This window comes from Guillardia theta (genome assembly GCF_000315625.1).
Source record: "Guillardia theta CCMP2712 unplaced genomic scaffold GUITHscaffold_34, whole genome shotgun sequence".
Classification (NCBI taxonomy): Eukaryota; class Cryptophyceae; order Pyrenomonadales; family Geminigeraceae; genus Guillardia; species Guillardia theta.
In genome coordinates this window covers 210,667-222,882 of record NW_005434640.1, presented here as the reverse complement: position 1 = coordinate 222,882, position 12,216 = coordinate 210,667, and the positions used below count along the sequence as shown (strand labels likewise).

Sequence of the window (12,216 nt, the reverse complement as noted above, 5' to 3'; positions counted from 1 at the left end):
CGGTCCCGGTGACCGGGGTGACCCGGGCCAGGACGGCGCTGCCCGGCCGGACTCCGGGCCCTGACTCTCAGTGAGCGGCGGCCACCGTCCCGGGCCCGGCCCGGCACTGGTCGGCGCCGTGGTTCCCATCCGGTATTATCATTTACTCAAAGTTAAGTGAAATCATAAGTAGCAAGGAGCCGGTCAGGGTACCATGATGTGACTTAGGGGGAATCAAAAAGGTTACAGAGTACCCTGATCATCAGCACCGCCATGGCGGTGAGTTCCTACTTGCGCCCTACTGCCCCTTGACCCCCTTCCTCGTCCTTGTCTGGTTGCTGGTTGCTGGTTGCTGTTGCTGTTGCTGTTGCTGCTCTAGCTCTGGCTCTAGCTCTAGCTCTAGCTCTCGCTCCGGCTCTTGCTCTTGGTCCTCCCCCCCCCTGTTGACGGCATCGTCCTCCCTCAAGTTCGCCATTCGATAGCTCCCTTGCCGCCTCTCCTCGCTCGGCTTCTGAAGCACAGATCCCCTCATGACATACCTTTTGCCACAGACCATCTTCGAGCAAGCAGACGAGCTCTACTCCAAGGGCGAGCTGCAGGCAGCGATCGATCTGCTAGGTGGGCTTCCGTCCCAGTAGCAGGCACGCCAGTGAAGCTTACCTCCTTCAGGTGCGGACGATAGCGCTTCTGCCCTGTATCGGAAGGCAAGATGGAGCTGCGACGTGGCCGACCAGACCAAGGATGCTAAGGAGAAGGAGAGGATCCTACGGTAACCGAACCGCCCACCCCCCCAGCATGCTCCCGTCACCCTCACTGTCCACAGGCTGGCAGAGAAGGACGCGCTGCTGTCTGTGGAAAAGGGCCCAACGATGCACGAGACGTACAGGACGGTGGCGGTTGCCAAGGGAAAGCTGCAGGAGCTGGTGGGTATGACGGAGAAGGTGAAGCTCGCCAAGGAGATCAAGGAGTACGTGGAGAAGGCTCTGGAGATCAAGCCGACGGATGGCGGGAGCTGGCACGTGCTGGGTGAGTCAGGGAGCGATGGGGGAGGGGAAGAGTGGGAGGTGATGCTGTTTGTGCAGGGATGTGGCACGCGGGAGTCACGAAGCTGTGAGTAGAGGAGGAGGAAGCGGAGAGGGAATGGAGAGGTGGAAGGGAAAGGGGAAGGGGAAGGGGAAGGGAAAATGGACTGGAGGGAAGGGAAAGACGGAAAAGAAGAAGGGAACCAGGACAAGGGTCAGGCGGAAGTGGCAGGGAGAGGAGTATGAGCAGTTGAGATGATCTCGATGATAGGGGATGGGTGACTCGGCAAGCTCTCCAAGCACTTTACTTGGGAAACTTTCCCCACGCAAGTAATGAGAAGGTGAGGAGGAGGAGGAGGAGGAGGAGGAGGGGGGGGGGGGGGGGGGGATTTTTACGGTCTTTCAGGCCATCGAATGTCTTCAGAATGCGCAGCAACACTGGCCGAACGCAAGTTCTTGTATGCAGTTAGGGAAGGTGAGCAGAGGAGGGAGGAGGAAAAAGTTGTATGCATGAGTGATTGTTGACAATGTTGCCAGATCTACAAGATGGAAAAGAAGGACGAGGAGGCGAAAGCATGGCTGAGCAAGTCCTTGGAAATGCCTTCGGACCTGCCGATCAGCCGGCTGGCGCAGGAGGAGGCGAGAGAGCTGCTGAGTAAGTGGTGATGGGATGAAAGCGGAGGAGTAAATGCCTCAAGGCAACTGTGGAACTTGATTTGAGGAAGTGTAGAGGAGAAGAAGAGCCGGACGTAGTGGAAGAGGGAAGGGGAAGGGGAAAGGGGAAGGGAGTGGGGACCTATGGAGCGCTTCGAAACATTTTTGGTTTCTTCACTTATCATGTTTAGACTGTATTCAATTTGGTCACGATCCCAACCCGCACACACTGTCGACAAGTTAGTTACGTTTCAACATGTACCTCCTCCCCTCCTCCCCTCCCTGCCTCCCTGCCTCCCTGCCTCCCTCTCCCTCCCTCCCTCCCTCTCCCTGCCTCCCTCTCCCTGCCTCCCTCCCTCCCTCTCCCTCCCTCCCTCCCTTCCTCGACCTGATCGAAGGAGCCGAACACACATAGGCCCTCCTTCTCCGCGTTCCAGTCAAAACTGTTGATGGGCTGACCAGCGACGTCAGACAACAGGAGTAGGAGTAAGAAGAGGGATAGGAGGAGGAGGATGGAGGAGAGGAAACAGGAACGAATTATGAGCAAGATAACACAGACTTGGTGGGGAAGAGAAAGAGATCAAGAGACTGAGAACGATGGAACGAGGGCGGCGAGGAACGGACAGAGAAGGAGGTCGAGAAGCAGGAGCAAAGGAGGAGGAGGAGAGGAGGGGATTCGAGTTGGGGTGTCGTGGTGTGAAGACGTATGGAGGAGGGTCACCTGAGTAGAGAATGTCCGAGAGTTGAGTAGCTCGCATGTGCCCATCACCTGTGGGAGGAGGTGAGGAGAGCGAAGAGGGCAGGACAGAGGCAGGGATGTCGCGAATGTGCCGGTATGGAGGATGATGCAAGCGAGAGAGTGGACTCTGAGGTAGTGAGTAGGAGAAGAGAGAGGTGGAGGGACAGGGCAAGACGAGGGAGAAGGAGAAGAGGAAGGTGGGGATGGGGGACGGGGGGAGAAGGGAAGAGGAGGAGGAAGAGGAGGAAGGGGGGGGTGGGGGGGCACTCACCCCTTTTTCAAGTCCCTCCGAATCCTTGATGACTCGTTGAGCCGGATAAGAATATTTGTAGCTGCGAAAGGATGAGAGAAACAAGCAGAGGATGGAGGAAGAGGGAGGGAAGAGTAGACGTGGAAAGAGGAAGATGGGACCCAAAGTTGAAATGACGGTAGGATAGTGGAAGAGGGATAGGGCTTGGAAGAGGAGCAAGAAAAAGGGACGATGTCACGCACAGATTGATACTTCCGTTGCCTCCTCCGGTCATGAAGATCTGATCATTGATACATCAATCCTTGTCTGCAACCTCTTCTGCCCCCGTCCTCGTCCTCGTCCTCGTCCTCGTCCTCGTCCTCGTCCTCGTCCTCAATCCCCTCTCACCCATCAAAACCTTCCCTGGCCTCCTCTTCCTTCTCCCCCTTAACTCCCCCTCCTCTCTCTCACCTCGCGGTTTTGTGGGAGATGTTTGCAGGTCCAAACCTGCGGCTCATCGTCATACTCATCGCCTGCATCGCTCCCTCAGCGTCACCGTCGACTTGTGGGCCTTCTCTGTCAAGCTCTCGTACCCTTCCTTGGGGTGATACGTCCTTGCGGGAGCTCTTGAGCGACTGGTAGGGGCAGCAGACCATCCACACTTACCTCATGTCAAACAACTTGAACTGAGATTCCAACGTCGCAGCCACCTGCAACAGCAACAGTCACGGCTCGGCAAGGGTGCCAGGAGACTGGTTCCTACCAGTTTGTTCATCTGGATGTCTTTGCGGTCGAAGTCGAGGCAGCAGATACCGTTGCGCACGTTAGTCTCCCACCTGTCAGTTAACACCAAACAATGTCAGAGTGATAAAAGAGGCAATCAAACAAGGCACGACAAGTCACAACAACATCATTCAAGACGAGACGAGACGAGACCACAGCACAGCCGGCACAGAAACCAAATGCTTCCACCTAATCTGGTTCGTTCGAAGGTCATAAAGCTTGACATCCCCGTTATCGTACCCTGCGCAGACGCACCGCTCCTCATCGTTATAGCTGCCAGAAAAGCTTTCAGACGCCTCCGTCCTTTCCTCCTCCTTATATCTCCATGCTCCACCTGTTCCCGAAGCAAACGGTCCAGCAATCCCTCGCAATCTCCTCATTTTTCGGCTCCAAGCTCGCCACTGGGTCGTTCTTCTGCCGAGGGTCCCACACCTTCACTGCCCCGTCCCGCCCTCCCGTTACAATCTCTGGCGCCCCGAAGCCGATACCGAGCCCCCCGCACCCGTCGATGCTGTTGATCATACCGGTGTGCGCCTTCACCGAGAAGACAGGAAGGTCCACGTGCTCAAGGTTCCATAGAGCCATCCTCCCGTCCCAGTCGCCCGTCGCAAAGTGCCTCTCCTCCAGACTCGACGCCCCGAAGGTCCCGCACTTGAAGCCATGCTGCTTCTCTGTATCTACCATGATGTCCAGCTTCCCATGATTGAGGGCATAAACCTGCATCGCTCCTGTCCCCCGAGCATGGCTGCCAAGCAGCACGAACCTAGCGCTGCACGGCACCCACCGCACGTCGTTGCTGTGGACAGAATGTCAGGATAAAACATGTATCGAACAGAAAGATTTCAAACATCCAGCCTCATCTGAGAGATCACAAATATTTTTATCTGCTGATGACATCGACACATTCGCACTCTTACGGAACACTCGTGTTCCCAACGATCTGAACAAAAATATCCTCCAACAAACGCAACATTCAGCAGTGTCGGCACCCATATCTCTTATATGCGAAATCATCAGGATCTTCATCGTCTCATCTTCGCTCCTCTTCATCTCACATCGTGAGCGTCAGGCTCTTGTTGATGTGCTCCATCAGCTGCGGCTTCCCCGTCGCGTCCATGGCGATCTGGATTCTTCCAACGCAAACCTACCCCACCCCCAAGAAATCGCCCCCATCTTACCCCACCCCTCATTTTTATGTACCCTACCCCTGTGTCATCTCCAAATTTCTTTATGAAATGAAACCGCATCACCCCACTATTCTAAAATACACCCTACCCAGTCCAATAGAATTCTACCCTACCCACAAGTTTACCCTGACAACTACCACCGTATTTCTATACTACCCCCCGTATACCGCTTTCGGAAGTGGGTGGGGGTATTGAGATTGCGTCATGGCATCGACGGAGGTAACATGGGGGGAGGCGGCCTGGCTGTCGAGCCTGGCGATGGCGGGAGTGATCGTAGCCGTTGGGATAGCCTTCTTCTCCATCCTTATCCTGGCGAGCATGAGGTGATCCCTCCAAGGATGTGATAGGATGATCAGAGAGCCGCTGACTCATTCTGGGCAGCCTTGCCAAGTTACGAGTAGTACAACGATTCTTCTACAACTTCGGGTGAGTATCTTTCTCTTCTCTGTCTTGCTATGCATGGTACTTTCACTTCCTCTCGCTGTGTTGCAAGTGACTGTATCTTTATTTCTCGTCACCTGCCTTTCATGATTCTTGCCCTCCGATTTCCATCTGTGGTGTCTGTCCATCGTTTCCACAGTTCCACGTTTCTTGTCTCACTCTACCATAACATTTCTTCTCTTTCCTCTCTCCCTGTGTTAAGAGGCATATCGTCACGATGCCTTTCCCATCCATGGCTCACAAGGAGTGAGAACGGAGTGAAGCAAAGGTCAACATAATTTTCGATGAGGGTGATGGTATGGTAGCGGAGTCTGTCTGAAAGCATTGGTTCTCCTTGCCGCATTCCAGTGAGTTGACTCTGTCGGTTTTTTGCAGCTTGAGCTTCCTGTTCTCCTTCCTCAACCTCTTTCTATTATTTGGAGCTGTTTTCGCATTCCCAGCCGTCGTGATCAATTCAGTATTGGTGACTATCATTTATGCCTGGGACGATCGAAAAGACTTCGCCCACTGTATCAGGAATGGGAGCCCCAGGGTTTACTCCAGATTCCTACTTTACTTGTTCGTAGCCGTTCTTTCAACGATCATGGGCGCTTGTATCATCAAGTACACACCGGGCGTTCTACACAAGTCAGTAGTACAACCCATGTTCACGCACCAGCTGACTTTCTCCTCAGATCAGGGGAAGTGCCTCCTCTTGACTGGAACAAGGACTTCCAGACGTGGGAGGGCCTCGGCGGATGGATCACGGTCAATCTCGGCTTCGGTATCTTCTCATTGCTCTTTGGCAGTCTGGCAGAAACTTGGGTGAGAGGATTGTTGTCTTTTGTGAAGTGACTTCGAGTGTGACGAGGACTTTGCAGATGTTTCACAAGGATGTGAAGGAGAGGACGAGTAAAACAAAGAAGGACTAAGGAAAGAGAATAGCTCTAATAAGTCTACAATTTCTTTCCGGGGTATGTGTATGATAGAGGCAGCAGTGTTGAATTGACATAAATGAAACCAATTTGCACTGTTTGATTTCAACCCATTTATTTCCCCTCAACAAATCATTTCCAAACTCCACCATACCTGTGCATGTACAAAGGGCAAACTTTCCGCAATCCATGCAAGCACGCCATTTCTCCATCCTTATAACATCACAAACCAACGAGAAGAAGCAGCGTGACAATGGGCAATCTTTCCCTTCTGACAGCTGCTTGTCTTCCTTACATCATCATAGCAGCATGCAAAATCTGATCCCAATGTCCAATGCCGTATGGAGTATCATAATCGAAGGCGATGTAGCATACTGTACCCAGGTTGTACTTGACATAGAACACGACGCAAGCACCCATGGTGTCGAACATGCACTTGCCATCCATGGGGATCGAGTCGACCTTGACGGAGTAGATGCTTCCGTCCGGCTGCTCTAGGCGAGAGAGGGACCACTGGAAGGGAGTTCCACGGACGTTGCGGTCGTTCCTGTAGTAGGGACCATCCTTGTAGTCGGACATGAGCTGGAAGCCAAAGACGTCGTTCATGACACTCAACCACTCGTAGCTTCCGATGAAGACAACGTTGTTTCCTGCTGAGACATATCCTCTGAGGTCCTTCTTCGCCAGCTCAGAAACTCCAGGAAAGTGAATCAGGGGAGGGAAGACAATGCAGTGAATGTTCTCAGAGAACAGGGCCGCACGAAACTCATTGTCCTTGAATGACTGCAAGTGATGAATCTGGAGCTTGTAGTGGTGTTTTCGTGCAAGCTTCTCGATGAAGCCTTCCTCTTGCCCATCACTACTCCTCCCGGTATAAAACCATGCGTTTCTAATGAACCCTGATACACGAATCAGAAACTATAGATAAAACACATGTATATGCCATGATTCCACCATAATTCAAATTCAGAACGCACATGCACAAGAAAAATACACAAATGCGAAGGAAACTACAATGGAATTCAACCGACGACGTGCAGACAAATTTAAAGCACACCCAAAAATTTGGGATCAATGTGAGAAAAACTGTAGCACCAGAGGCACAAACATGACAGATCACATGAAAATTTCTCTCTGATGTTCATCAACAAGCAAACTTACTGTTGAAGTTGAACGCAGGAGGCTTGGTCACTGCATAATACGCGCCGCTCAATGCCCCTTGGTTGTCAGTGTTGCCACGGTGTTCCATGGCGAGAAGTACTCCGCATGCAACCGCAACGATGGTAGCGGTGATGAACACAGAAACCTTGAGAAGCGTTCTGCGTTTCTGCTTGTCCGCAAGAACCATCGACGCCATCGGCGCAGCGGCACCGTAGCTCTCTGCCATGCCTTCAATCGCGCCCGAAATAGAACTCTGCCCAGCCACTCCCAACTCTTACGGAGAATTCGGGGGTAGTGCTGGGGATTTGGGGGGTAGAGTGGTGAAGGACCACTCCTGGATGTGTACTTTTTTGGGATAATAGGGGGTGGGGTGGAAATCACTGTCTTCTCTGAGGCGGGCGTTTTCCCGATTAAAGAATTGTTTTTTTAATTTTACAGTTCTTTTTGTTTGCACTCTTTATCACTTTTTTTTTGTGTTTGGGCCCGTCGGGATGGCTGCGATAGTCGGGATGGCGGGAGGGGAAAGAGACGACGGAGGAGGAGGAGGAGGAGGAGTCAGCGGAAGGGGAGGGGGAGGAAGGAGAGGATATCCTAGGAGACGGGATGATCACGAGCAAGATGAAAAGTTTAAGAGGATAGAGGCATGGGTAGAAGGCTCGGAAGAGAAGACCCGGCCACAACCTAGCGCGCGCAAGTCCTTCAAGTTCCAGCAGCGATTCGCCCGAGTCGACTGGAGACTGCTGGCTGCTGTTGATCCTGACAGCATCGAGCGCAAGGGAGACGTCCAGGTCCTTCAGTCGGTGATAGAGAACATCACCTTCGCTGACCTCCAGGGCGAGGGAGTTCGTTCCCTTGCCGACGCCAACCTCATCAAGCTCGCGCGCATCTCACAGCTCTGCCTGGAGTACGTGCTGTACAGTCAGGACATCCTCGAAGAGCAGCGAAGCTCGGCGATCGAAGACTCGAAAAGGTTTTGACGCGCTGCGCATTGCATTCCGATGGCCTAGTCACGATGGTCATGCAGGTGGAAGCACGACAGGGACTCAGCCCGTTCGGAGCTCAAGGTGGCGCTGAAGAAGCTCTCTGGTAGCCAGCAATGCAAATGCTGTGAGGCCTGTTGACCCCTCCTGTCCTCCCAGCTCAGAAGAAGAAGCTCAAGTCCTACGAGACTTTGTCGTCTTGGAGGTAAGGCAGTGCTGTGCCTTGAGCCCTGTGACGAGGTTGCAGCAGCTCTGAGAATGCTGTCACACCGAAGGAACTCTTCAAGTGCCACGATGGGAAAGTCTTCATCACCAAGGATTATGCTCTAGCTCACATCAAGAAGAGGTACGCAGAGACCGAGTGGGATTTCTACGAGAACCGGATATATAAGATCCCCTCTCCTCTGAGCAAGGGAAGCGATGCTTGGAGTCAAATGCAAGAGGATTCCACTCCCGAGAGCCTGCAGAGGCAGGTCAACAAGTACAGGAGCATGCTGGAGGGAGTTCAAGCAGACCTCGCCAAGTCACAGGAGCGAACAAACGACATTCAGGTGGAGTTGAACAATGCGCTCAAGGCGAACCTTGAGCTGAAAGAGAAGATTGCCAAGCTGGAAAATGCTGTTGAGTTCGAGAGAGAGAAGCAGGAGAACCTGAAGAGCTTGCAGAGAGCTGAGGTGGAGAAGGTCAAGGAGATCGCGGATGACAGGTGCAGGATGATTCAGCTCGAGCTCGACCGAGAGCGAGCGGAGCATGTGATTGCCATCAGGAACCTGCTGAGCTCCAACCAGGTTGTCACCAACGGCAATTTGACAAGAGCGGGAAGGCTGGAAGACGACGACAGCGAGGAGGAAGGAGGAGGGCAGAAGAGCTTGAGGGGCTCTGCCTCAAACTTCAGTCGCACTTCCCAGAGCACCTTGCGGTCTCATCAGCTGATGGAGAGGCTTCTTGCTATTGTAGACCCGAGCGATCTGGAGGAATTCTTTGACAGGGACGAGAAGAGTCAGGCGACAAAGATGAGTCAGACGTCGCTGTCGATGGGAGGCATGGAGGCCCTGCTGGAGCAGAAGTCAGTCACTGAAGAGCTGGAGGAGAAGCTCAAGGGAAAGATGGAAGAGTATGCCGTGCTTGACCAGCAGTTGCAGACGATGAAGTCGAGGTTGTCAAAGAGCGAGCTGGAAGTGATGGACCTTGAGAACAAGCTGAGAAGAAAGGATGAAGCTGAGAGCAGAGGCACCCAAGACTCCAGTGCCTTGGTGAGCAGCTTGAGGCGAGAGGTTTCTGCCGCAGAGAACGACAAGAAGAGGCTGGAAGAGGAAATTTTTCGATTGAAGCAAGAGGTTGAAGAGTTAAGGTCGAAGCTAGAACAGCATAAGACGCCTGAAATCAAGGAATGTGCCAAGTGCAAGGAGTTTCAACACAAAGTCTCGAAGCTGGAACAAGAGCTGATTGCGATGACTGACAGCAAAGAGTCCTTGAGCAACGAGTTGAAGGGTCTCAGGTCTCAGCTGGTGTCGAAGACCGACGTGGGTGAATGTGCAAAATGCAAAGAGTTGCAAAGAGATGTCTCGAAGCTGCGAGAAGAGATCTCAGCGGTCACCAAGGAGAATGAGACCATGAGCGAGAATTTGAGCGAAGTCAAGTCTCAGCTGGCGTACAAGAAGGAGGTTGAGGAGGAGCTCGTTTCGCGCCTGAACGATGCGATGAAGCAAGTGAGAGATCTCAAGGCAGGGCACGAAAAGTTGAGGGAGGAGAAGGAAGTTTTGATCCCCCGCGAGTCCAAGTTCGTCCAGACGGAGGCTCAATCGATCCGGGAAGAGGAGAAGCCGAGAGTGGAAGAGGAGGACAGGAAGGAGAGAGTTTCTCGGAGGAGGAGGCATCCTGCTATCTCGGATGATGAACATGACAAGGTGCCAGCCATCGCAACAAGACAGTCTCCACCCAAGATGCAAGAGGGTGACAAGGGAAGGAGTCAAGACAAGAGCATCAGCATCTTAGAGGAGTCGGTGGAAACTCTCTCTCTCTCTGCTTCACAGGATCGGGACACCGGCCAAGTGAAGAAGCCGGACAGATCGACAGCAACGTCAGAGGCTGTTGGTGACAAGAAGGCGGTTGGAGGGGGAGGTGCAGTCGGAGGAGAGCTAGCTGCTGCTGGGGCTGGACGGGACGTGGAGCATGAACACTTGAGACCATCCCCGCCTGTCAACAATCGGCATCGTCAAATCTCTTCCTCAGCAGCAGCTACGACGACGCTACCGTCCTCCTCCCCACCCAGAAGCAAGGACGGAGGCAGCGTAGCTGAAGAAGAGGTCGGGAAGGAGGGGAAGGAGGCCGGTGGGATGGAGAGCGACTCGAGAAGACAGTCGCAAGGGGAGGAGGAGGAGAAAATCTCGAGCGAGGGAGATGGCAAGACGACTGGTGAAGTCGACGAGACAGCATCCAAGAGGTTGCAACGCATCGAAGAGCTACGGCAGGTCTCAGGCCTCCGTCGCAACAGGATCCCCCGGGTTGTATCCAAGGCGCAGGAGGAGGAGGAGGAGGATCTGGAGGTGATCGATGCTACCTCTGTGGAGGAGAAGGAGGCGAGGAAGGAGGGGAAGGAGGAGGAGAGGAAGGTGGTAGTGCCAACGGCCCCGTCCATGTCCAGGCCAGCGAGCGCGTCGCAGCTTTTCTCATCCCTCGACGAGCATCTGAAGGAGCAGGAGGCGTCTCAGGGTCACCTGGAGGAAGTGAAGGCCTTCGGGGAGGAGGAGGATGTCTCCGAGGCCCCGTCGCGCAAGGATGGGAGGGCTGGGCAGCAACAGGTGGGCAGGATCTCCACAGACAGCGAGGAAGATGCGGAGAAGGGCTCGAAGAAAGGAGCCGACTCGAGTATTGAGCCTGACGACTCGGATGTCACGGGAGAGAGCGAGAGCGAGATCGAGGAGAGTATCGAGGAGGAGGAGGAGGAGGAGGAGGAGGAAGGGGTTGGCAGGGAGAAGGTGAAAAAGGCAGGGGAGGAAGACTCGGGGAGTGACATGGAGGTTGGAAGTTTGGACCTTACCGGGGCCGTGAAGTCGAAGCAGGCGATCGAAGCAGAGAGGAAGGACGAGGAGGCGACAAAGCGCAGAGACGAGAGACATGGGAAGCATGCTCAAGCAGCTGAGGTCGTGCTGGGCGATTCGAAGAGGGAGCGTACCGGGGGAGGTTCATGCATGACGCGGGGATTGTCAAGCACAAGAGGACGGAGATCCAGCTGAAGCTGAATGACTACTTTGAAAACTCCCTCGGCCGTCAGTTTGCAATGTCTCGACGGCTGGGCAAAGAAATCCTACCGGACGAGGAGCTGAGAAAGCTGCTGGGGCTGGTGAGGGAGGACCTGCTGGGGGCGAAGACGAGCCAGGAGGGGCTGGAGGAGGAGGAGTACAAGAAGCAGACGAAGCTGAGGGAGGAGATCGAAGAGAAGGTGGAACAGCTCCTCCTTGACCTGCAAGAGCAAGGAGGAGGAGCAGGAGGAGGGGGAGGAGCAGGAGGAGCAGGAGCTGCCGCAAAGTCAAGAGAGGAGAGGGAGGTGCCTGCTGCTGGAAGGAGGGAGCATGAGACGTCGCTTGGGAAAGTGGAGCAGGAGGGGAATCAAGTCAAACGTGCTGACGAGGAGAAGCCCGAGGCGACGAGGAAGGAGGAAGAGCTGGTTGCACCCGCTACCCCAAAACCTGTGGAGGAGGAGGAGGAGGGGGAAGGGAAGAAGGAGGGGGAGAAGGAGAAGAAAGCGACTGTCTTCAGGGACTCGCTCCGGCCCAGCCTCAACGTGGAAGACCTGGAAGACGAGGAGAAGGGGAAGGAGGAACGGAGGAAGGAGGCGGAGGATGTGGAGGAAGATGCTAGCGAGCCTCCGTCTCTTCCTACCTCGCTCCTCTCCACGCCAACTTCAACTCGCAACGAGAAGTCGATGGAGCTGTCGGAGATTTCCCACCCCTCGCAGGCGCTGCTGCTCGGAGGTCAGACCGAAGATGAACTGAAGGGCCTGAGTCAGATCCTCGACCGATCGAAGCGGGGGAGAAGGAGAAGGAGAAGGAGAAGGAGAAGGAGAAGGAGAAGGAGAAGGAGAAGGAGAAGGAGAAGGAGAAGGAGAAGGAGAAGGAGAAGGAGAA

The 12,216-nt window shown here is 54.2% G+C and overlaps 4 protein-coding genes across 4 annotated transcripts; 2 read left to right on the top strand and 2 right to left on the bottom strand.

Moving 5' to 3' along the window:
* Positions 1-252: 252 nt before the first annotated feature.
* GUITHDRAFT_138813 (hypothetical protein) lies at positions 253-1,667 on the top strand (the record flags this gene model as incomplete). The annotated part of the gene is made up of 8 exons (XM_005832511.1): positions 253-258; positions 531-597; positions 649-748; positions 803-1,005; positions 1,062-1,089; positions 1,273-1,342; positions 1,408-1,476; positions 1,539-1,667. 8 exons carry the CDS (start codon positions 253-255, stop codon positions 1,665-1,667), a joined length of 672 nt encoding a protein of 223 aa, XP_005832568.1.
* Positions 1,668-1,815: 148 nt separating this feature from the next.
* GUITHDRAFT_86988 (hypothetical protein) lies at positions 1,816-4,523 on the bottom strand (the record flags this gene model as incomplete). The annotated part of the gene is made up of 12 exons (XM_005832510.1): positions 1,816-1,884; positions 2,044-2,109; positions 2,377-2,424; positions 2,666-2,726; positions 2,887-2,924; positions 3,095-3,130; positions 3,180-3,237; positions 3,290-3,333; positions 3,387-3,459; positions 3,596-3,679; positions 3,741-4,202; positions 4,462-4,523. 12 exons carry the CDS (start codon positions 4,521-4,523, stop codon positions 1,843-1,845), a joined length of 1,074 nt encoding a protein of 357 aa, XP_005832567.1. The 3' UTR covers positions 1,816-1,842.
* Positions 4,524-4,801: 278 nt separating this feature from the next.
* GUITHDRAFT_152640 (hypothetical protein) lies at positions 4,802-6,042 on the top strand. The gene is made up of 4 exons (XM_005832509.1): positions 4,802-4,916; positions 4,975-5,661; positions 5,709-5,838; positions 5,895-6,042. The coding sequence occupies exons 2-4, from the start codon at positions 5,618-5,620 to the stop codon at positions 5,943-5,945; spliced, it is 225 nt and encodes a 74-aa protein (XP_005832566.1). The 5' UTR covers positions 4,802-4,916; positions 4,975-5,617; the 3' UTR covers positions 5,946-6,042.
* A 7-nt stretch (positions 6,043-6,049) lies between these two features.
* On the bottom strand, positions 6,050-7,342 carry GUITHDRAFT_163200 (hypothetical protein). The gene is made up of 2 exons (XM_005832508.1): positions 7,110-7,342; positions 6,050-6,847 (listed from the first exon to the last, which is right to left on the bottom strand). Exons 1-2 carry the CDS (start codon positions 7,333-7,335, stop codon positions 6,240-6,242), a joined length of 834 nt encoding a protein of 277 aa, XP_005832565.1. The 5' UTR covers positions 7,336-7,342; the 3' UTR covers positions 6,050-6,239.
* Between the last annotated feature and the right edge of the window lie 4,874 nt (positions 7,343-12,216).